Genomic DNA, 25,132 nt, shown 5'->3' with positions numbered 1-25,132 from the left:
TCATCGGCTTTGTTACAGTTATACTTGTATATTTTGATTAGCACCCCCCTAAAGGGCATAAGCTCTCACGGTGATCTGTTTAAGTTGCCAAGGTTTAATAAAACGTCTTTGAGACCATCTGTAAAGTTTAGTCGTTATTAGGTTGGGGTCCGCTACAGTGACCCTCACCGTGTCACCAAAACGTCCTACATGCTCGGTCCCTCTAATAAACTCATTTCTAATCCTGTCACTCAAAATAAATATGGAGAACAATAACAAATTCCACTATTTTATTCAGCACTTTTTTACCGAATTACAATAATTCAAATGTTTTCCAAATTCCTCTATTTGGAATAATAATAATCTTATTGTTGTTAAATATATATATATATCACACACACACACACACAAAATGCATAAACATTAAATCTGGAACAACAAAAGTTTAATATTGTAAACACGAGAAATTGCATTTGAAATAAAACACAAATCAGTGGTATTCGTTTCTTATTATCTCTCTCTTTATCTATAGACTTTCAAATTCCTTTATAATGTAAATCTTTTTTCACCGGCCAACAACAAAACCAAAAATAATAATAATTTCCTTCAATTAAAAAAAAGCAATCTTTCAACTATTAACAGTCCATGACTTGCAGTAGTAAAGGTGCATAAAGACAACATTCCTTCAAGCTCAGTTTCTACATTCTGGTTTACTCTGATTGGTTGAAGCAGATACCTGCATCATGTCTGGGGTTAGGCTCTGAGCTGAGGATCATATCTGGGGTTAGGCTCTGAGCTGAGGATCATATCTGGGGTTAGGCTCTGAGCTGAGGATCATATCTGGGGTTAGGCTCTGAGCTGAGAAAATACTCAGGATTGAGTGAAGATGTTCATCAGGGGGACTCCTGAGTGGTGTTTTGTTCATCTTCATTAAAGAGAACAGTTACACACAGATATGTGCTGGTGAACATAAAGAGGATTTGAGCAGCTTGGGCACGGAGTTGGAACAGTGTGTCGGGGAGGAAACATGGAAACTGTGCAGCACACACAGAGTCGTACTTTGACTCGAGCGTGTCTCTACACTGGAGTTCAATGAGCTCCATTTGGAGGTTGGTGGGTGCGCTTTCCACGTCAACCACAAACGGATTCTGCAAATCTGCATTTCTGGGCTTCAAAGTAGGCAAATCTCCGGGTAAATTCAGCGCTGAGTACGCGGAGTTTTTCAGCGGTCTCAACTGACACGCCAACGCACTAACAAAGCATTCTGGGATTTGTAGTGTTAGCGGTGTATGCGCTACTGGCGGGCCAGCTCTAATACACATTCGATATGATCTCGCGGGCCAAAAATAATTACACCCGCGGGCCTGAGTTTGACACCCCTGGTCTAAATCTGACTACATTTTATTAGCCTTAATTAATAAAAAACATTCAGGGTGGTTTAAAAAAAGCATTTATGAAAATAGAGAAGGCAAAAGCATTTAAATAGCTTAGTTTGTACTGTACTGAAAATGAGTGTTTCTTTGCAGCACGACAGCACTGTTCTCCACGCGCGCGTTCAAGGTAACGTGCACGGCGCTAGGCGCGTTCTCGCAACAACATTTAATGAACAGTGGACACCGACGTTTGCATTTACGCTGATGTTTCCATTATGGTTGCACAAACCAGTGCACTCTTAATCTGTGACCATCGTATGTTGTGACCATAGAGGGCGCTGTTGCTAAAATGCATTTTAAAATAGATCGTCTTGAGAAGTAATCTCACTTCACAAACTTCTCAAGACGATCTATTTTAAGATGCATTTTAGCAACAGCGCCCTCTATGGTCACAACATAAGATGGTCACAGATTAAGAGTGCACTGTCTTGTGCAACCATAATGGCTGGGTTAAAAATATAAATACATAAATAAATAACTAAATATAAAAGAGGCGAAATTAAACCCTTTAGCGCTACATACATTTATTAACAGCGTCCTCTTAAGTAAGAGCAATACATCATTCGAATCTGTAGTCTATCTTTTATTTTTGTATACAATCATAAAAACAATAAAACGCTGTGCTTTTCTAAAATAAAGAAAACAGACAGGGGGCGCTCTCTGCCGTCTCTGTAATCTCACTTTACAAACATAAATAAAACAAACTGAATCTCAGTATATACTTGCCTCACAGACTTAATAAATATAAGTATAGAAATCTCGAAATTTCATTTACATTCGTTCACATCAAAAACAAATATTCTCTGATTATGTAATCGGTATGAAAGTTAGAAGAGGTACAGTTTCTCCGGTATCACCTCATTAACCGTCCGTGTGGAAACATATCAAAAGTTCCGTTTGGTGTCCTTATGATTTAGGTAATTTAAACCACTATAATTACCTTAAAACATTTACAAGAATATTTTGTCTTCATGCTCTTTGTTGAATTTGGTTTCACTAATAATAAACATACATTTGCATCTTCTTTTCTTTTGGCTTCTCCCATTAGGGGTCGCCAGAGGGGATCATCCGTCTCCATACCCCCCTGTCCTCTACATCTGCCTCTTTCAACCCAACTACCTGCATGTCTTCCCTCACCACATCCATAAAACTCCTCTTTGGTCTTTCTCTTTTCCTCCTTCCTGGTGGCTCCATCCTCAGCATTCTCCTACCGATATACCCCATGTCCCTCCTCTGCACATGTCCAAACCATCTCAATCTCGCCTCCTTTGCTTTGTCTCCAAAACGTCCTACATGCGCTGTCCCTCTAATAAACTCGTTTCTAATCCTGTCCATCCTCATCACTCCCAATGAAAACCTCAACATCTTTTAGGCTATGCTACCTCCAGCTCCACTTCCTGTCTTTTACTCAATGTCACTGTCTCTAAACCATACAACATCGCAGGTCTCACCACAGTCCTATAAACTTTCCCTTTCACTTTTGCAGATACCCTTTAATCACAAATCACTCCTGCCACTCTTTTTCACCCACTTCACCCTGCCTGCACTAGTTTTCTTCACTTCTCCATTACTTTGCACATTTGAACCCAGGTACCTAAACTCATCCGCCTTCACCACCCTCTCATTCACACACATGTACTCTGTCTTACTCCTACTGACTTTCATTCCACTTCTCTCCAGCGCGTACCTCCACCTCTCCAGGCTCTTCTTAACCTGCTCCCTACTCTCACCACAAATAACGATCATCCGCAAACATCATAGTCCATGGAGACTCCTGTCTGACCTCGTCCGTCAACCTGCCGTCACCACTGCAAACAGGAAAGGGCTCAGAGCCAATCCTTGATGCAGTCCAACCTCCACCTTGAACCAGTCTATCGTTCCTACTGTACACTTCACTGCTGTCACACTGTCCTCATACATGTCCTGCACCACCCTCACATACTTCTCTGACACACCTGACTTCCTCATACCATACCACAACTCCTCTCTCGGCACCCTGTCGTACGCTTTCTCTAAATCCACAAACACACAATGCAATTCCTTCTGTCCTTCTCTATACTTCTCCATCAACATTCTCAAAGCAAAGAATGCGTCTGTGGTGCTCCTCCTCAGAATAAAACCATACTGTTGCTCACAGATGGTCACCTCTTCTCTCAGCCTGGCTTCCACTACTCTTTCTCATTACGTCATGCTGTGACTGATCAAGTTAATTTTCCTGTCATTACTGCAGGTCTGCACATCTCCCTTGTTCTTAAAGATTGGTACCAGCACACTTCTTCTCCATTCCTCAGGCATCCTCTCACCTTCCAAACTCCTGTTAAACAATCTTGTTAAAAATTCCACTGCCATCTAACCTAAACATCTCTATGCTTCTACCATGTGTCATCTGGTCCAACTGACTTTCCACTCTTCATTCTCTTAATTGCTGCTCTCACTTTCTCCTTACTAATCCTATCCACTTCCTGCTTCACCATCCCCACCCCATCCCACCTTCTCTCTCTCTCATTTTCCTTGTTTATCAGCTGCTCAAAATACTCCCTCCATCTTCTCAACACACTCTCCTCACTAGTCAACACATTTCCATCTCCATCTTTTATTGCTCTAACTTGTAGCACATCCTTTTCAGCTGTGTCTCTCTGTCTGGCCAATTGGTACAAATCCTTTTCTCCTCCCTTAGTGTTCAACTTCTCATACAGCTCATAATATGCCTTTTCCCTGGCTTTCGCCACATCCCTCTTTACCTGCTGCCGCATCTCCTTGTACTCCTGCCTACTTTTCTCATCAGTCTGTCAATCCCAATTCTGTTTTGTCAACCTGTTTCTCCTTATAATTTCCTGCACTTCCTCATTCCACCACCACGTCTCTTTGTCTTCCTTTCTATTTCCAGATGTCACACCAAGGACCTTTCTAGCTGTTTCCCTTATCACTTCTGCAGTAACTGCACAATCATCCAGCACCTCTTTACCACCACCGAGCCCCTGTCTGACCCCTCCCCTGAATATCTCACTACAGACTTCCTCCTTCAGTTTTCACCATCTTATTTTTCTTTCAGTCCTCACTCTCCTCCTCTTCTTCACCTCCAAAACCATCCTACAGACCACATCTGATGCTGTCTAGCTGCACTGTCCCCTGCCAACACCTTACAGTCTCCAATCTCCTTCAGGTTGCATAGAACATAGTCCACCTGTGTGCACCTTCCTTCACTCTTATACGTCACCCTATGATCCTCCTTCTTCTTAAAATAAGTGTTCACCACTGCCATTTCCATCCTTTTAGCAAAATCTACCACCATCTGTCCTTTCACATTCCTCTCCTTAAAGCCATACCTACCCATCACCTCCTCATCACCTCTGTTCCCTTCACCTACATGCCCATTGAAATCCGCCCCAATCACCAATCTTTCATTCCTAGGTACACTATCTACCACTTCATCCAACTCAATCCAAAATTTATTTGCATTTACATTTGCATAACACATCCATATTTCTCCATGTCCATGTTGCTTACAGTATTAAAAACATAAAGCCTTGTTTTGATTGACAGCCCTAATACTAATATGAAGTGAGGTCCAGTTTCCAGCGTGACACTAAAACAGGTAGTAGTAATGGCTACTTTTTACTTAAGTACATGTCAGAGCCCAAACTTCTTTACTTAACTTGAGTAAAAAAGTATAGTCCAGTAAAGTATAGTAAAGTATAGACAGTACTTCAACTTTTACCAAAGTATTTTAAAACATGAGTATTTGTACTTTACTGTGAACTTTTTCAGTAAACTTTTAAATACTATTGATTTATTAAAGATATATACATTTATATTAGTAATTATTAAAGGAAAGAATAAATACATAAAGTGGTTACTGTCCTTATCCACCTATTACCTATTAATCTGGCCATTAGTACCTAACTTGTAAACGTTACACTTTTGCTTTTGTAGTAACTTTGGTAAAATCATGAATGAGCAAACTTAGCATTTCATGATGAGATGCTTTTTCTGCTTACCATAAGTCAATTAAGGTTGAGTTAAATTAAGTAATAATTAAGTCTCGTTAATTATGCACTTACACATAATTATAAACCATTCCATCTACACTCTAGACTGTAAAATAAATCAGAGACCACACTTTTTTCCTCTTTATTCTGATGTTTGATGAAAACATAAAATAAAGCTCCTGACCTGTATCTGCAAGATTTATGTATTATGCAAAAGCCCTATGATGCATAATTTGTATAAAAAGCAGCAATAATAACCCAGTTACTTTTTTTTGTTTGTTTTTTTTTTATATACACACCGTTAACATTATAATGTAACATACGAGCTGGTGTACACCTTTTCTTTATGAATAAAGTCTTGATTTACACTGGAAGATCATTATATGTATAATCGACATAAAAATAAAGCTTTTTTTTATCTTTATTGAACAAAAAGGCAATGGACAATAACTAACTACACATAAGACCTTTTTTGCCCCCAAATAAATTTAAATATCGACATTAATATTCACATAACTGTATATGACTTTGCTTTAGACACTTTGTGTCTAAATTAATATTTTGTTTTGGAAAAAAAAAAAATTCCAGAAATTTTTAAATACAAAATGTAATTCCAGCATGAAAAATATTTACAAACAACAATTTTTTTAAGTTTAGATTTTACACAAATACAGTTTGGTTCATGTTGTCAAAGGTCTATACAAAATTTATATAAAATCTCATTTTTACTTCAAACATTTGGCCACACTTTGGTTGAATGTGTCAATACTGTTCACATGGCCTATAGTATACAGCACTTCAAAAACTGGTTATATAGAAAAACTAAACATACACAAAGGCGTGAAAATTCAGTGTGTGTTGACAAAATAACCAGGAGCTGACAAAGAAAAGTGCACACTTTTTTTTTTTTTTTTACAGGAGTGTAATAACTCCATACACAGTGAATAATACATTTGTCCAAGTTGTTTTGCCGTTGTATGCTATCCAGCACAAACATAAGTCCAATCAATTAATTATTAAATGTACTATAAATTTCCCTGATTTGTCTATTTAACATTTAGGTGAAACCAGATTGAAAATTGTGCATTCTTTTAGCATGCAAAAAAATTTAATCATTAGACATCAAACAAGGAAATTTGTATTCTGCATTGTAGTAAAAAAAAATAATAATAATCCACTGATATAAAAAGAAATGAGGTGTAAAAGTGTAAGAGTAATTTGTATCAGTAAAAAAACAGCATTTATGGAAATTACTGTAACTTTTCTAATTGTGTCAGGACATAATTTTGTGTAAATAGAAAAATCCAGCTGCATGCACTGTATTAATGAAACAGTTCCTAATCGGTTTGTAGCCTTTTTGCATCATCAAGATGTACCGTAAAACACACACACATACATATAAATATCCGCTGTTCACTCTTTAAGTTTTTTTTTTTTTTACAACAAATAAATACACAGATTCAATCAAAACAACCTCTTAAGATGTCTTTCTATAATTTCGCAAGCAGTATGACAAACTGCTCTTAAAAACTTCCAGGTAAAGTAGAGCACTGTCAAGATGTTGCTTATCACAGTAAATCCTGTTACACTACTATACACTTGTAAAATATTTGAGAGTTCCTGGAATAATGATATTCGTTCTGTCCATCCACTCATCCATCTGGCAGGCATTATGTCCAGTATTTATAGTAGATTCTAATATGACACATCTTTTTTATAGTATTCACAGCGCATGACTCACTGCAAGCTGCACAATGCTCAGTTATTGAGGTCCATGTGTTTGATGGTAAGTGATGGAAAGTGTGTGTGCTTTAGTGTGCATCCTGAGGTCTGTTAGTGTCCTCCTACTCTGTTGCCCCCTGTAACCCACTGTATGATGATAGAGGTAATGCTCATCACCATAAACATGAAACCCAAAGTTGCAAAAATCGCTGCCTGTAAGACAAAAAAAAAATACAAACATAAATATTTTTGACAAATAATTTGAGTGAGATGATGGTATGCAAGTAGTTCCTACAGACACATATTTATTTTCGAAAATCTAGTCAAACAAATATAACTTTCTAAAACCAATAGAAGTTAAAACCAATTAAAACCGTTTTCCAGTTTCGTCTGCAGGCAGGTGTGAGTTCTGTTTCTAGCTGGGTTTTTACCCATTTTAGTATTCCAGTGTGACAGATTCAAAATTGCAATACAATTTTATACGAGTCAAGTTCCAATTCTATACACAGAAAAAAACTTTAATTATGTAAACAAAACAGGAATTTATCACAAAGTGAGAAGCAGCCACCAAAATAACTTAAAAAAAACCCCAATCATTTCTAAGCTTGTTTGAATATGCATATGATTGTTTGTACGCAAGTGTATCTGTTACTCAAGTGAATAAGTAAAGCCCCATGTCTGTGCCTTCCAGTTTCTCAAATGAATTAGTTTGTATTATTTACTTACGTACTTACCGGCTACTACTCTATGTATTGATACTGTTGATATTGATTGAAATATATTTACCTGGATTTTTGACCGAGATTTCAGTGACTCCTGTTCTTCAGGTACGATGCGGATATAGAATATTCCAGGCAGTATGAAAATAAGACTGGGTGCTGTTGTTGCTCCTGAGACGAAAAAAAAACAAAAAAAACAACAAAAAAATGTTTACCTTCTGTTATCCATGCACTATTATCATTATTGCAATGGTTTAAATCATTCGCTCTGTTAACAGCCTTTTTAGTTCTAAATGCTGGAGAAGCTCACCGATGACACCAAAGATCTCTCTGATGTCAGGGACAAAGATGACAAGTATGTTAACGAAGATGAGGAGAACTACAGCGATGGCAATGTGGCGAGCCCAGTGGAAAGGTTTATCAGGGAAAATTAGCTGCTGCACAGCACGGCGGATCTGAACAAACAAAGAATACACACTGTTGTTTAACAAATACATTTCAGCATTTTCTCATAGTTAAAACATTCCTGAATTATAATATACAGTAACCAAAAAAATGTGTATGTCATAGAATCATAAAGGAAGATATCTCCTTATAATGCCAAAACAGTGTGTAATGTCCTCAAAGGTGTAAGGTCCTTACAATAAAAGAAAAACTAATCAGTACATGGCTCTTGTAGTGTGTGTGTGTGTGTGTGTGTGTGTGTGTGTGTGTGTGTGTGTGTGTGTGTTTTACCGGGAAGAGAACAACAGGCACAGTCAGGGTGACAGCCACCAGCACTGCCAGACGCACACACAGCATCAATTTGTCATCAGTGGGGTAACTCTTTAGGAGTTCATCTTTCACATTGCCTGCACGCACACACACACACACACACACACACACACACACACACACACACAGGTCTCAGAGTGTATACAGTTCATAGATAAATCACTGAATATAGTTTTATCTTAAACCACTAGCACATGCTTACCATAGAAAGTAAGGTAGCCAAAGATGGCAGTTAGTAGGTACATAATGAACATGGCCAGTATGGAGATGTTAGCCACTTTCTGCATGCGCTGCTTAGTTGGACTGGTGTTGATGAATGACAGAACACACACACAAACACAATGGCTTTCATTAGCAACCAACATAAAATAATCCATGATTGTTGTGAAGACCAGAGTTTAGAAGATCATTTACGCATTTTTTATTCATGGACTGAAAAACATTTACACGTCAATTAATACACACTTTGTTAAAATAATATACCGTATTTTCCGGACTATAAGCCGCTACTTTTTTCCCCACGCTTTGAACCCCGCGGCCTAAACAACAAAGCGGCTAATTTATGTATTTTTCCTGGGTTTTTCCCGGTTTCACAAACTTCAAGCCAAAAAACTGAACCCCATAACATTAGACCAATGAAATTGCAGAACAGGTTCAGGTGAACCAATGAAACTCTTTATATCAAATCAGAAGCGCTCCCACTGAATCGGGCCGTACCACATCATAAATATGAATAAGGTTGCTCTGACGTTTGACCTGCCTCTCACTCGGACTGTCAACAGGGAATGCGAATCATTCGTAACGCTGAAAACAACCGGGCATGAAAAAAAAACGCATTTCACCTCTGTTCTGAGCTGCACGGCATCGGGAGAAAAGCTTCACCGATGGTGATTTTTAAATGCACGACGATACCAAAAGATAAACTTCCGAAATAAATTGTTGTGAAAGGAAGGAGGAAGACAGTGAACAATGACTTTCTTAGTAGGCTGCTGTTTAGATACAAGCCGTGTAACAGACACTGTCTTTCGTTAAAACCTGTGTAAAGTTTTAATGTAGACATTATGGCTTATTTATGTTCAAAATAAAAATCTTTGTAAAATTCAGTGGGTGTGGCTTATATTTGGGTGCGCTTTATAGTCCGGAAATTACAGTACACTATATGAAGAAAAGTTTGTGGACACCTGACCATAAGATTCGTCTGTTATAATATCCTCCACTACTTTGTGAAAATGTTCCACTAGTACAGACGCTCCCCACTTTACGAACATTCACTTCACAAACTTCAAAGTGAAATTTGTTCGGAGTCTAAAAATTCTAAATGGAGGAGAGCCACCACCAGCTGGTCGTCGACCGTTACGAGTCTACATGATGTGCACTGGACTGGGGCATATTTTGAAATTTTTTCCTTTGTTCTTTTTTTTATTATTATTTATTACTTAATACAAAATATTGTATACAGTATTTCGATTATTTTAATTAGTATATTTTATATTTTAGTATATTTTATTGTTTATTTGATAGTATTTATAGCTCTTACATCGTTAGGGGATATGTAGTCAATAACGAACACAGTAACAACTTATAAACAAATTCATGGTACGAACGGTTGTTCGGAACGTAACTCGTTCGTTAGGTGAGGAGCGTGTGTATGTATTTGTAAAGATTTGTTTTTATTCTGCCACAAGGGTGTTAGTAAAGTCAGGCACTTATAAAGGTAAGGAAAGGAGGCCTGGGGTGCAGGTTCATCAGTGTTCATCCCAAAGGTATTCAATGGGTTCGAGGTCAGAGCTCTATAGCAGGCCAATCAAGATCTTCCAATCCAACTAATATGCACAGGGGCATTGTCATGCTGGAACAGATTTGATCCTCCTAATTCAGCTGAAGAGAAAATGTAATGCTACTGCATCAAAAGACATCCTATAAAATTGTGTACCAACTTTGGGGAAGAACCACATATGGCCTTAAAAGGCAGGTGTCCCAATACTTTTCTGTATATAAAGTAGTTTGTCAGGTTTAACATGTGTTAATGTTAAACAATGGATTAAATAATGCTAGATTATAGAAGGTTGTTAAAATATTCAGGGGTTATTACATACATGTAATTAGTGAAATCTTAAATAGTTTTGTGAACATGTGACCCAAAAAGAAAGACTTACTTTTTCAGTTCTGTGTAGATTGGCAGCACTTCAGGGTGACACACAAAAGCAAAAGCCAGAATGGGAATGGTATACGCAGCCTGCAAAACACAACATAAACAGCTGCTACTACATCTATAAACAAAGCTACAGTACTAATACTATAAACACAAGAGCCACTACAACTACTGCTGCTACTACTACCATTATTAGTATAACTGTAACTTTGATTTCCACCACAACAACCACTACATATAGAATCAAAAACACTGCTATAATTACTAATGTCAAAACGATAACTACTTCTACAACCGCTTTTACTTTTACTACTACTCCCATTTTCCAACATCATGACTACAACTACTGTACAACTGCTATTACTACTGTGACTACCATGAACACCCACTACTACCACCACTATTCTAACTAGTACTGATATAACTACCACTACTGTGCAACCCTGAACTAAGTAACATATCTCTAGGGTCTTCCTTATTTGATTCAGTTTAGGCTCAGTTTTCCACAATATAATTATAACGTAATTTCTAAATCTTGATCTTTAATTGATACAGCATACATATGATTTTACACGTGACAGAAAGCAGCATTTCTTACCTGTGGCGTAAGAGTGGCCATTTTCGCCTCGCAGGTGTTGTTATGTGTAAAATCCTCAGGGGACAATGTAGTGTTAAGAAGTGGTGTAGTTGTGGTGCTAATAATGCTGGAGTGTTCCAATGAACACGCAGTGACAAACTTCTTATAAATGACCTATCGGATCATGAAAGAAAATGTTTATTGATTAAGTAAATGAATAACTTTAAATAAGCATTTCCAGATTATATATGAGACTGTGATGAAAGAATGGAGAAATGATTGGAAAAATGGACTCACAGATATGAGGAAGAAAAACATGCATGTGAGCGAGAAGCCACTGGTATAACCAAGATACCCTGAAAATGATATATTACAGCAATATATTTTAATATTGTTCAATACAACAATTCTGGAATTCAAAATATGTCTCTGTGAGTGTAAATGTCTATCAAATATTGATGATGGATGGAAAAATTAAAAAGAAAGAAAAAAGAGGGTGGACATACCAAGATGGCGCATGAGGGCAAGGGGTAAGATTACACAGACACTGACGATGATGATGAGATAGCTTCCATTCACATACCACGCTCTAACAGAGCACATAATGGGATAGTAGTTAAGAAAAATAAACCAAGCAAACTGAACATGCAGATATGCAGTTTCACAATGTTATTAAACCTTTTATTAAACCCTAAAATATTATACTACATGTAGTGAAACATGAAACATTTAGTTCACTGGGCACTACAATACAGTCTCTACACTTTAGACTGCTTTCACATATGCAATGCTTTGAATGTTTAAATCAGTCCCTTGTGATTTTTCCCCCTGGTGTGTTTAATTTAGTGAGGAGAGGATACAGGAATTGCACTGGGGTGTGGACCATAAAAACCAATTTAGTCTGTCTGACCACATGCACACATTTGAATTCTTCAGTTTTTCTTTTAATTCTATTTGAAACTATAAAATAAAATTGTTTAAGACAGACTAAGATTCGGCAGGGCTGCATTTTCAAAATGATTATTTTTGTGTGGAGAGATTTTTATACGCGCTGTTTGTGTATGAATTTTCCTGCACAGGCGAAAAGACATTTACAAAAAATCTCTATATATGTACAGATAAAGCTTTACTGGATAAACACTGACTCCTGAGTCAACCCAACTGCAGGAATTAAACATGCCGTGCATCATGTGTTGTGGCCAGCAAGACTGTTTTGTAGATGCGAGCTGCTACAAAGTAAAAAAAGATGGCTCTGTATTGTCATTATATTTGAACAAACAAACAAAAGGAGAAATAAACACTGTATGTGTCACATTTTTATGTGGGTGTTTTATAATAATCTAAACATTTTTTTTAGCAGGTTTTAGCTTGATAGTGATCTGTGCACGATAGCGATTTTTGTGATATATACTCATATGTGGCAAATGTTTTCCTTCTTTTAAGTCTGTATTTCTGCCAATAGATAAAAGTTTATGACATGAGTTTCGGTCCTACACACGCCTCAACCAAAGGTTTATAATACATTTTTTTATTGCTTTAAGTTTAGGTGTGAAGGCAACCTTAAATATACCATCATATACCTAGTCTAAACATAGCATTGTTTTTTACGGTATTATATGAAAAAGAAAAATTCTTACGAAGGTGTCTCTTGGTTCAACAGGCCTATTATAACAGCCGGCAACTCCATCTTTACAATAAAGAGGTAGCTGGACATGGCTGTAGGGAAACAGAGAGCAAGAACAAAAGCAGCATCATGAGTTAACCCGTCACTACTATATATTTGCATCTCAGCTGTTGAGCCTTACAAATATTTTTAGTGCTTTAATCTCACCTCCGATGTTATGAATGGTTATAGTGCAACCTGCTATGTATTTGCCTACTTTTCCAAATGCACGGAAACCCAACTGTTCATAAGCACGAATCCCTAAAATAACAAGGACAGAAATTATACAATGGAGTGATAATATTGCATAATTCAATAAAAAAAAAAGCAATGGAAAATGTCTGCATATACTCTATAAATCATAATCATTATAAACTGATTACATGATTTGAAACTGGTGTAAATGCTAATTTGGTCTCTTACCGACCACTCCAGCACACTTCAGCAGCAGGTGGATGGAGTACGCAGACAGAATAGCTATAAGGATGATTAGAATTCTACAGCAACAAGAACAAAACAAGAGAAACAAATGTGTCAGTTTCCAGAGTTCACTAGGCATTCCTGTTCCTGTTTTGTAATTTATCTCTTATGGCATTATAGTGTAACAATGTGAGGCATAAATCTGCCCTGTAATCTAATTAGCAGCATTAGGCATCATCCGAAAGCCGAGCTGTTTCCAAAGCCACAGTCTGTTCTGGATTACACTACTAGCTCATAGCCATGAGAATAAAAATGAACGTAAAAGTATTACAAGCATACACGCTTTATTGTGAACTCTCGTTTGCCTGATATTCATCTGTGATGTAATGGAAATCAAGTTCGGAAATACTGATCCTATTGCAAATGCTCAAGAATGGGTAAAGCACAATATAAAACAGAAATGCTCAATTCTTTCATTTCTCTCTGAAAGGGTCTTTTAGTGGCATTTTTCCTTAAAAAGGAATCTTGAAAAATCCTGCATCTAGAGTATTCGAAATGACACGTCACACACAGTCTGATCTAAATATGGCTAAGGTGGATGCTGTTTCATGGAGAGAACTCACATACTTCTCCCTCCCCTTCTCTTTCTCTCTCTCTCTCTCTCTCTCTCTCTCTCACACACACACACACACACACACACACTTATATCCAACCTTTACTTAGCTGAGACTCAAATTTGAAGGCATGGAAACACTTAACTGAGCTAAATATAAAAGCACCCTAATCCAGACACTGAGATTCTTTCATTGCACTGAGAATAGAAGTGTTTACACTTTTAAGAATTTGACTTCTATTCCAGTCATTATTCCCTATTTATTACAATTAGACAAGATAAGTCCACACATCACACACATTTTGTAAAGGAAACAGTGACTCACAGAAAGAGGATGATGCCAGTGTTGGACATGGCATATGCTAGACCCAGAATACCACTGCCCATGATGGCATTACTGAGATTGAAGATGGACATCCCAAATGATGTTTTCCCCACAAACTGTACAAAAGAAAATTGTAATATAAGTTTCACATTCACATTAAAATCCTGTAAGAAGCAGCTGCATGCGTATGCCTGCTTTGCCAACCAAAATTACATTAAATTGGCATGAAATTTCAAAAATGACACTCATGACTGCGAAAAGGAGCATTATAGTATAAAACATTTTCAATTCAAATCCTGCTGTAGTTAACTTATATATGTACATTCTATACAGAACCGTGCGTTCTGTAAATGTAAACTTAAATAAGCAAAAAATAGGCATAGACACACAAAGCCAGTTATATAATTAGATAATAAATGTTTCTGAACTGATTTTTTTTTTCAGAAATGTCTGCATTGATAAGTAACCTTTATATTTTTTTTTGCACAACTGTTATAAGATTACCATAACAGCATGCCCTTTGCAGACCAAAAAAACACGAACACAATATAGTTTGATGCATTACATTAAGAAAATGATGAGGCTGGCTTTTAGAGTTCCCACCTTACACTCCATTTAGTGCATGGATGTGCGTAGAGCCTCATGGTTTCACTTTTTCTGTAACAATGTGCATTTGTTTTGGTCTGTCACATGTGCGTCTTTGTTATGTCTTGTCATTTGTCCATGTGTTCACATTTTGTCTTGTTTGCAGCTGTTCTTCATTTCCATGTTGATTTAAATGTGTATATACAGTACAGTACACACCTCTTTGTGCGCGTTTGGTTTTTGTAAAGTCACTTGTTCAGTTCGCTATCATTTTGCAGAGGCGGTTTTATTTATACCTTCTTGTTTCATGGGTTTTGATCTTGCTTTTGATTTCTTGTTTGCCTATATGTTGTTGTTTGCTCATTGTTGTTCAACGTTTACCGAGCTTGCCTGCAGATTGGGATCTGTTTGCCTGTTTGTTTAATAAACTTAACACAGGACTTGCATCCGCTTGTGCATGTGCTTAGCACGTTAAATGACACTGACTATATAACATATATAATAAAAAATGATGATATTTTCCAGTACATTAAACTGTATGCTTTGCTGAACGACCTGTTAATCAATACCTTTTTTTAACCTATTGTCTCACAAAGCGTGGGTTGGTCAAAGTTCATCTAGATATAGCAAAAGTGACTGCAATTGTGTCCTTTCCCCTTCACTGATCCTGCTTGTTTGGGCAAATTCTGGTCTGACTGCTTTAATATTTGATTTAACACAAAGGCTTTAGAGTTTTCACATGTCCCCTATATCACTTGGCTAGGTGTCAAAAGATTATGGAAAAAACAGCACTTCCAAACAGACATACAACAAACGTGAGAGATTATCTAAGAATCTGTGCACAGTTGGTATTACTTACGTCTGTAAACTTCCCATCAGTTACTGGCTTCCCATCAGTCTTCTTGGGTAGGAACTCTTCTCTTTCAGGCGTGATCTCCAGGTCATCAGACCTAGAAATGAAACAAAAGAAGCCCACAGTTTTTCAATGCTCCGTAAAAGATGGGAAGTACAGGTAAAGCTCAAAGTTCTTGATTTCAACGTATTTTTTAAGCAAGTTGCATGTTTCCTTACACTTTTTTTCTAATACTGCTATATTCTATAGGTCTTTTTTAGATAGTGTAAAATGGCTTAGGAAGTATTTAACTCCCTTCACTTTTTTAATTGCTTTTTTTGTTATATATTAAATTATACATTTATCAATTGCAATTTTGTCATTGGCAGATCCTCACAAGAGAAATCCAACATGGACAGGGAGTATCTGTGATCATCAGGCCTCTGCATCGATGTTCATTAGAGTTTTCTGGGCTTTGACCACTCAAGTACACTTAAGGAGTCTTGTCCTGAAGCTATTCCAGCATTTTCTGGGCTGCATGTTTTATCTTGTTGTACTGAAAGGTGTAACATCAGTACCTTCATCCCACTCTGAGGTTGTATGCACTCTAAAGCACCTCTACTTTAAAGGTTCTCTGTATTTGGCTACATTCATCCTTCTCTGAGTTCTGAGCAGTCGCTTCATTCCACCACAGAGTGTGATGCTGCCAACACCATGCTTCATTGTATGGATGACAGTGTCACTGTAGCTGTACATTTATGGGCATTTTATGGTCATGTTCTCTTAACATCTAAACAAAAGCTAAACATCTTTTGAATTACTAAGAAGAGCTATAAATTCCTGTTAGAGTGACATAATTTAGTTGAAAATAATTTTTGGCAAAGCTGGCCTACATTTTTTTTAACTTTAAAAATAATGCTTTGCTGTGGCCTTTAAACCCATCATATGACCTCAGGCTTATGATAACTGATTGTGTTAATGATCAGTTCATGAGAGAACCTTGTATCTTTATTTCCACTCGAAAATACAAGCTTATAAATGATAAAAAAAAACATCACATGCACAGATGGAAAGTGTAGACACACTGAGATTTTATCAGACACATGATATATGTGGGAATTTTGGTGACGCGAGAGGTGTAGGTAGTAAAGTGAAAGGAATGATCAAGTTTCGTCTATATTGTGCCTAAACAGTCTATCTCAATTAATATCTCTCTAAGATACAAATAATTGGTTTCATTCAAAATGTCAACCTACTAATATGTTGAATTAGGCTCAGTTTCTCATTTTATCATTGAGTTGGTCAGGGCTCTTTAATCTGACACTGTTTCAACAAAAAAAGTGTTAGCAAACACGAACATGTGCGTACACACACACACACACACACACACACACACACACAAACACACACACACAACACAAGGACAAATTTAAATACGGATTACTTCTTCAATGATAATTTGCTGTTAGCCAGGAAAGTGCTTTAGATAGACTTATCTAACCATACAAGTTAAACTTACAAAATAGTTTACTTAGTTATCTTGTTTATTAAACTTCACTATCAGATTTTTTACTTAAACTTACACTATACAATGTCACTTAGAAAAACTATTTCTAAATTGTTTTAACAGTTGTTGAAAAATGTTGAGCTTGAAGTAACGAAAATAATGTTGCATTTAAGATTTTAAAACCTCAAGAATAAAATGATATGTTGTAGTAGCAAAAATCCACTTGCTTACGTAAGCAGTTACTGTACGTCTTTAAATAGCTGTAGAACTAAATAACCGTAAACTATTCTAAGTTCACCTATATACATCTGAAAATGTAAATATGGTATCTAAAAAAAACTGGTCTGAACAACTACGTAAAACCATGTCAGTGTTTCCTTCAGATAAGAAATCTAAAACAGGCTTTTCGATGGTTAGACTATACCCATTTTACTGACAATAGCAATGGAAGCTAATATTTCATATAATAGAGCAGAATAACTTCATATTTAAGATTATTTTGTTATTTACTTAGGTAATACATTTCTTTGCCCTAAGAGCAGAAGCAATTAGGTTTTAGCTGAATCATGCTTGCTCAGTCTATTCAGTACTGTAAACTCAGTACTATACCTGTCCACCAGGGGTCACACTGACAGAAATACTAGATTGCTAAGGTTACTAATAAGCCTCAGGTGAAACTCATTAGCCAGCTGCCTATTTATATCAAGTGCACAGTCATGCTTCATAGTCATGCTGATTTTCTGTGCAATTCCATACCTAGTGCCCTTTAAAAATGATTCTTTCCATTTGAGAGTTTTTATTTCTTCATTCAAATTAATTTGATTTTATTTTATATCACTTTTGACAATGGACATTTTTGCAAAGCAACTTTTGAGAAATAAATTAAATATGGATACAAATTTGAATGGCATAAATTGGTCCCTGTGAGTTTATCCCTAGTGAGCAAGTCAGGTATATCAGGTATTTTTTCTTGCAACAGAGGCAAGAAAAAATACTTGATATACTTGAGATGGTATGAGGAAGAAACCTTATGAGGAACCCGACTCAAAAGAGAACCCATCGTCATCTGGGTGTTGTTTTAGATGTTTAGGAAATTAGAATTTTAATCCATCTTTGACATATGGTATGTAATCGTTTGATGGATTGTATATGTTCATTTGTTTGAATGTAATGTGTAGGTGTATCTTGTTTTTTGCAGAAGCAATATCCTTCTCATTCATGTAAAGTTTTGAAATGCAACCTCTGTACTGAAATTAAATAAACACATACCCCCAGGATGGAAAAACACAATAGAGGTGTGAATAATATGCGTGCAAAATTAAATCTGTACAGTTTACATAAGAATACTTAAGTAGTGTTTGAAATGTCAGGTGTAAGTTTTGAGGTCAAATGTTTTGTTTGTTGACTGATCTAAAATGTTGAAACAGTCGAATTTTTGCAACTTTCTCAAGCAGTGTTCATGTAACGTTACATAATCTGACCAATAGCTTTCTTAAAATGCTGCCTTTCTGCTTATCTTTGTGATATTATATAGGAGTGAAATAAGGTTTCTGAACAGGACATGTGCGATTGAAACCTACCCATTCTCCTCGACCATTTTCTCACAATGGCCGTTCACCATCTCAAGCTCCATGATGTAGTGATACAACCGGGGACCTGCGGTTATTGACACGCTCCTCTAACACTGATATCTGGGGGTAAAAAAAAACAAGCATTTTTTTTAAGAAACAATTTTTAGGGTTACAGAATGATTAACAAACACATTCTCAATGTTCTCTGTGAAAACACACTGATAAAAAAAAAAGCATATCCCAACAGCTAGGCAGATTGGACTACAAGCTTTGTACTCATTCACAAAAACATGTAATAACCTTCATGCATAGAGAGAGGAGAGAATTTGTATAATAAGTAGTTGAACAGTGAATCTATAATAAAATGAAACCTTTTCAGAACAAAGTCAGTGTCCACAAGGTTTTGTTAAGGTTTTATTAGTGTAAGCGTTTAAGTAAATATATACTTATTTGCAGAAAAAATAAAGCATGAGATGGAAATGTTAGTATACACTTATAACATGTTTATGAGTAATTTGCATACATTTACATTATTTTCTTCTTTGTCTCTTCCCCAACTATCTAATAAATACACTGTCATATAATTCTGTAATGCAGCTAAATGTCCATTATAAAAGTTCATAAATGATATTGTTGAATTTCTGAGTCATAGTTCACTCTGAATCAACAGCTACACCTAATCGTTCGCAAACAATAAAAAAGAAAAGACCATCGGTCCACTTCCATGTAAACTACCAGTAATAAAATGCAGGTGGATGTTCAGAACGCTCCACCTTCTTTGTTTACATCGCTGAATGACGATTGTAGGTTTGTATCCTGGTGTGTACAAAACAAACACCACGGAAGGTACGCCTTTACACGCACATGATGGCCAAGACGTAGTAAGAAGCATGGTGAAAATAGTTCACATGTTCGGTTCAAAACACTGTGGCACACAGAGCGACTGTAAGCTTGTTGATCAGGAAAATGAGTCTCAAGCAGAATTAATCTGCTTTGGTAGAACAATAAACCCAGTAAAGTTCCTCATTCGTTTCTTTCTGTTTACAGTGTTGACTCTGAGCTTTGTTTGGATCGGCACACTGCATTTTTTCATTTAACTTAAATTCCAAAGGACCTGTGTCTGAGTACTCAAACACCAAATAAAGATATGAGCAAAACTCAGACATAAAGTATTTCCACAAAAAGGAAATAATTATAGGAAATTGTGAATACACAAAAAGCGGAATCATCAAATAAACTTCCAAAAGTCATCTTTCCATCAAGTCAAATGTTAAAATAAATGAATTAATTTTGAAAAATCTTAAAGTGGTCCTTTCAAGAGTATAAAAAGTATATATTTACATCAAACAGCTTTATCAATAATCCTAAATCTCCGATTTAAAGAGCACTTCAGTACAGCAGATTATTCTTTGCTCAAGTAAAATTACTTTGGATAAAACATTTCTGGATACAAACTACAAATAGGTTTCATAACATCAATAATAAACACTGACTGAATAGTTATCATCAAAGCAGATCTAAATGCAATCTAACAGATTTTTATAATTAACACCAGGTTTAATTCTTGCAGCTCTCTACGTTTTCAAATAGTTTTGAGCTTAAATGTAAAAATATATATATATCAACTAACCAAAATACACGTAAAGACGCTTTAGCAGCAGGTCCGTCTCGAGGGCGCGTGGCTCCTGTCTGATGCAACACCCTCTCAGTATTGATGCTTGCTCTACCACTCTCTAGCGTTGCTGCCAGGAACAAATGATTCATGCAATAAAGAAAAACTGAGACCTACGCTCTTTCATTTTCTATCCTAGGTTTTTTCTAGTTCTTTCAAGAATTGAAATGAAAACCCACTGGACACAAATGTCTAGTATTTCTGTCATTACACAAACCCAACGGACGACGTGGGATTATACAAGCATGTGTGGAGGTGTGTGTGTGTGTGTTATTAGACACTTAAATAAAGGATCTCCATAAATGCATGTGTGGACATGTAAATGCTTTTGTGTGTGAATGACTTACAGAAAGAATGAAATTATATGATATGATACCTGATATGGTTAGCTGTAGGTGTGTTTTGTTGTATGTATCCGTGTGTGTGTGTGTGTGTGTGTGTGTGTGTGTGTGTGTGTGTGTGTGTGTGTGTTTTCATCCTGGTTGATTGTGGAGCATTTGTAATGAGATTAAGAGATCAGACATTTTGAAGGTTACTATGTGCACCATAATCACAATGTGAATCCATAAACACAACCCAAACTTTAACTACAATCTGCCACCTTTTCTGTATTTTTTTAAATTTAATTATCCCACTTATTAAATTATAGATCAAATATAGTTCTAATTTTTTTAAACTAAAACTGCAGATTGCTTTCTGTGCGAAATCTGACCTCTGGAACTGTTTTTCATAACATAAAAACAACTGGTTGAATTTCAGCTGGCTGAAACAGAGCTTTGTGCTGCTCAGGGTACCTGCTAATAGGACAAAATCTAATTTCAATGTGATCATGTGCTTACAGTCATTATCTTACAGTCATTCTTAATTGGACTGTTATAGATACTGAAATCCCATGAAACCAAATGGAATTTACATTTTCATTCTGTGTGGTTACGTGTTTCTCCGTTTCTGAGAGAATTGCAGCTTGTTAATAAAAACCTTATTTTATGTGTCCTAAGACGTCACAACAGCCTGTCAGGTTGAAGAATAGAACCCTATCATCAATTATTCCTCATTTATACCCCCGTAATAAAATACTGTCTGTATACACAGCTTGGGCCACACACACACACACACACACACACACACACACACACACACACTCTCTAACTTATGCAGTTCTGATCAGGATTATACAAAATACTCATTATTAAATGACTAATAACAAGGCACCGGATAATTAGGCAGTGTGACAATGTTATGGTACGAATTGTAGGTCACACAACATTAAAGTGAACTGATATCGTTTTTGATTCTCATGAAAAGCCCTTGTGCACGGTATATAATTAGAGGCTCTGTGAAACTGTGGTTAGGTTTGTGTGTACGGTCAGCTGAGTATGTACACGTGGCTATCTCTGTAATATATTGTTCCGGGTGCTTCCCCCCCCCTTCAAGTGAAGCCATTAAATCTACAGGATCTATCTTGATTTTTTTTACCAACATTAAATCCCTTTTTTAAAGATGATTCCCAGTCACTAATAAATATGCATGCTCGAATACCACACTGATTATTTAAAATCATTACATTGACTACATTGCATATTTAAGTTTAATAAACTACATTTCATGGACCACATGGGAGGTGGTAGCTCAGGGACTACATGGAGGTTGTAGCTCAGTGGTTGAGGCATTGGGCTCTGGATCGAAAGGTCCTAAGTTCCAATCCCAGCATCACCAAGCTGCCACTACTGAGCCCTTCATTAAGCCTATTAACCATCAATTGCTCAGTTGTAAATTGATTTAAAAATGTGTGTCTGCCAAATGCCATAAATGTTGTAAATGAGTTTGCTCCTGGCGTCACTTATGTTATAGTAGCTGTAAACAGTTTCCAAATAATGCTGCTTATTAACTTGAAATGTCTTGAAGATTTTCCCATTTCTGATACCTTAGTTCCATCTTTCAAACTCACTGTTAATCCTAAATGATCTGTTTTTATAGAAACAATAACCTACTACAAATGCATCAACATAAACCTGTTATCTAAAATACTGCTGGCACCTCTGTCGGACTTGCTATAATAGAGAATGTATCAGCACGCTCTGACCAATCAGATTTGAGAATGGAACAGCGCTGTGGTACAAAAAAACATTTTTGTACACGAAAAAGTTCACGACTATGGGCTCCTGGCGGACACATGAGAAAAGGTTTTGCCCCATAACCTGGAAATGCCGAATTTGAATCATCAATGCTGCCAAATCTAAAAAAGCAAAATGGTGAGAGGAATGCCATTACTCATTCCTCTAAGCCAATCAAGGGCGTCTCTGAGCTCACGCATGCGTAAAGGCGAGGATAGTATGGCTCTTTGTGTTGAGTCTGTACCTCATGACTTACCATGAGCAGCAGTTTGAAAATATGCAGCTGGTTGGATTCACATATGAAGCAGTCACAGCCTTTCCTGTGTCTGGTTGGTAGCTTTGGTCAAAAATGTTTAAAAATTAAAGTGCCATGTGTAAAATGTATAATCACAATATAATATACTGTACATCAAACTACAGTGAGTTGCAACTGAATCCATTTTTCTGTAAGGTGTATTCTTGTATTCTTTTCTACCATTCTTTAAAATGTTTGTGTCTTCAAACAAAGAGGAAAGAAATGTAGAATAAATGAAACAGACACTTTATAGTACAAAATATAAAGAGGAGGAAGTCTGAGGAAGAAAGGATGAGAAAGAGTGTTAATTCAGGACCTACATGTAGCTTTACAAGAATCATGTGTCTCATTTTAATTCTTAGACTTTCGCTCATTATTTCTGTGGCAAATTGAGGTGACTTACTCTCTCAGGCTGTACTTTCTGTAATATCAGGAACTGCATGACGGAATGGAGGATGTAAACGTGGACGCTTACTCATTACGTGGAAATGAACAGTGAGTCAAAAGTGAACAACGTGGCTAAGAACAGCATGGCTGGATTCTTTTAAACTGTTTAACTCTAATTATTAACTGCTGTAGATCAGAAAAATGTTGAAGCAATTCACATGTAATGGAAACATTACTGAAACATTAGTAGTTGCCTGAAAATGAAAACTGGGGTTGAATTTTGTTTGAATATCTTTATAGTGGGAAAGTTATAGAAAACAACTATGTGTATATAATAAGTTTCGCACATCTTAACATTTTAAGCCTAAACCTGGACAGTTTTATCCAAAGATTTGTGAGAAATTCAGACAACTGATGATACTGAAGCCACGTGTTCATCCTGTGTGGGTGGGTGCGTGTATATTTTATCATTTTCATGATCAAATATCCTGTATTAAGATGTTGTGTGTGTGTGTGTGTGTGTGTGTGTGTGTGTGTGTGTGTGTGTGTGTGAGAGAGAGAGAGAGAGAGAGAGAGAGAGAGAGAGAGAGAAAGAAAGACTACACGTGTATCGCACGTTATCTCTCTAGATATAAAAGCACGTGCAGCCAATTATCCAGATGGACACTCGTTCAGCAAAGTAAGGGAAGTAAGGAAATTACAGTAATCACTCAAAACCCTCACACACACACACACACACACACACACACACACACACACACACAAACTATTAGTTTCAGAGTTTTAGGATCCAGGATGTGAATAGTGACAGAATAAGGCGTGGAGTTCTTAAATATGTTGCACATTAACAGTACAGGAGAAAGTATTCAAATAACAATTTATGCCAATGACAAATAATTAATAGATCGTGTGTTTGAAACATTTTAACCTGTTAAAGGAATTAATGAACCTGTCCTTACCTTATCGAAACTGAAGTCTGGAGGCTTCTTGTCTGTTTGGATGAAAGGTGATGGAGAATGGACCAGGATGAACAGAGAGATAGATAGAAGAATGGATGAAAAGAAGGAAGGGTGGAAAGGTGGATGGATGGAGTTAGAGAGACAGAGAATGTGAATGAACTTGAATATAGTAAAACACGCGGTAAAAAGAAAAAAATGAAAAAAAAAAAGCGCGCAATGACGGTTATCGCCCCGCCCATTCCGCAATTTTTTTGGGTCGTTGTCGTCATCGACACGGAAACAAAGGGTTTTAGCGCACTTCTCCTCTAGTGGGTTTTCCCACACTCTCGGTCTGTAGACGGGTGATTCCGTTCTCGGGGGTTGCCGTTTGCGTCCCTCCAATATTGCTTTGAAATTTGTATGTAAAGTAAAAGTGCACGGCATTTTTCCGTTCACTACAAAATCTGCACCTTTTTTTCTGCAACATGTGACAAATCGAACATGCGGATCACGAATACGGATGATCCGCTGTAGCGACCCCTAATGGGAGAAGCCGAAAAAAAGAAAGTTCTTTTCTTGCAATATGATTGACTGACCAGGTCAGGTTACAATGTACAGCACTGTTACCTACATTCTTCTTCTTCTTCTTTCGGCAGCTCCTATTAGGGGTCGCCACAGCGGATCATCCGTCTCCATACCACCCTGTCCTCTACATCTGCCTCTTTCACACCAACTACCTGCATGTCTTCCCTCACCACATCCATGAACCTCCTCCTTGGCCTTCCTCTTTTCCTCCTACCTGGTGGCTCCATCCTCAGCATTCTTCTATCAATATAATCCATGTCCCTCCTCTGCACATGTCCAA

The 25,132-nt window shown here is 36.9% G+C and overlaps 1 protein-coding gene across 2 annotated transcripts; it reads right to left on the bottom strand.

The window, feature by feature from the left end:
* Nucleotides 1-5,804: 5,804 nt before the first annotated feature.
* Nucleotides 5,805-24,495, bottom strand: slc38a5a (solute carrier family 38 member 5a). Of its 2 annotated transcripts, XM_046870475.1 has the most exons (17): nucleotides 24,289-24,495; nucleotides 20,492-20,603; nucleotides 18,871-18,981; nucleotides 15,811-15,901; nucleotides 14,367-14,482; nucleotides 13,432-13,505; nucleotides 13,177-13,269; nucleotides 12,983-13,061; nucleotides 11,852-11,934; nucleotides 11,643-11,701; nucleotides 11,367-11,519; nucleotides 10,773-10,852; nucleotides 8,819-8,919; nucleotides 8,578-8,693; nucleotides 8,153-8,297; nucleotides 7,910-8,013; nucleotides 5,805-7,336 (listed from the first exon to the last, which is right to left on the bottom strand). In XM_046870475.1, exons 3-17 carry the CDS (start codon nucleotides 18,921-18,923, stop codon nucleotides 7,235-7,237), a joined length of 1,449 nt encoding a protein of 482 aa, XP_046726431.1. In that variant the 5' UTR covers nucleotides 18,924-18,981; nucleotides 20,492-20,603; nucleotides 24,289-24,495; the 3' UTR covers nucleotides 5,805-7,234. The 2 variants fall into 2 exon arrangements, with proteins under 2 accessions (XP_046726431.1, XP_046726430.1); XM_046870474.1 differs by lacking the exon at nucleotides 20,492-20,603.
* Between the last annotated feature and the right edge of the window lie 637 nt (nucleotides 24,496-25,132).

This window comes from Silurus meridionalis, chromosome 17 (genome assembly GCF_014805685.1).
Source record: "Silurus meridionalis isolate SWU-2019-XX chromosome 17, ASM1480568v1, whole genome shotgun sequence".
In the NCBI taxonomy this organism is placed as follows: domain Eukaryota; kingdom Metazoa; phylum Chordata; class Actinopteri; order Siluriformes; family Siluridae; genus Silurus; species Silurus meridionalis.
The sequence above is the reverse complement of the archived record's forward strand: the minus strand, read 5'-3'. Positions and strand labels throughout refer to the sequence as shown.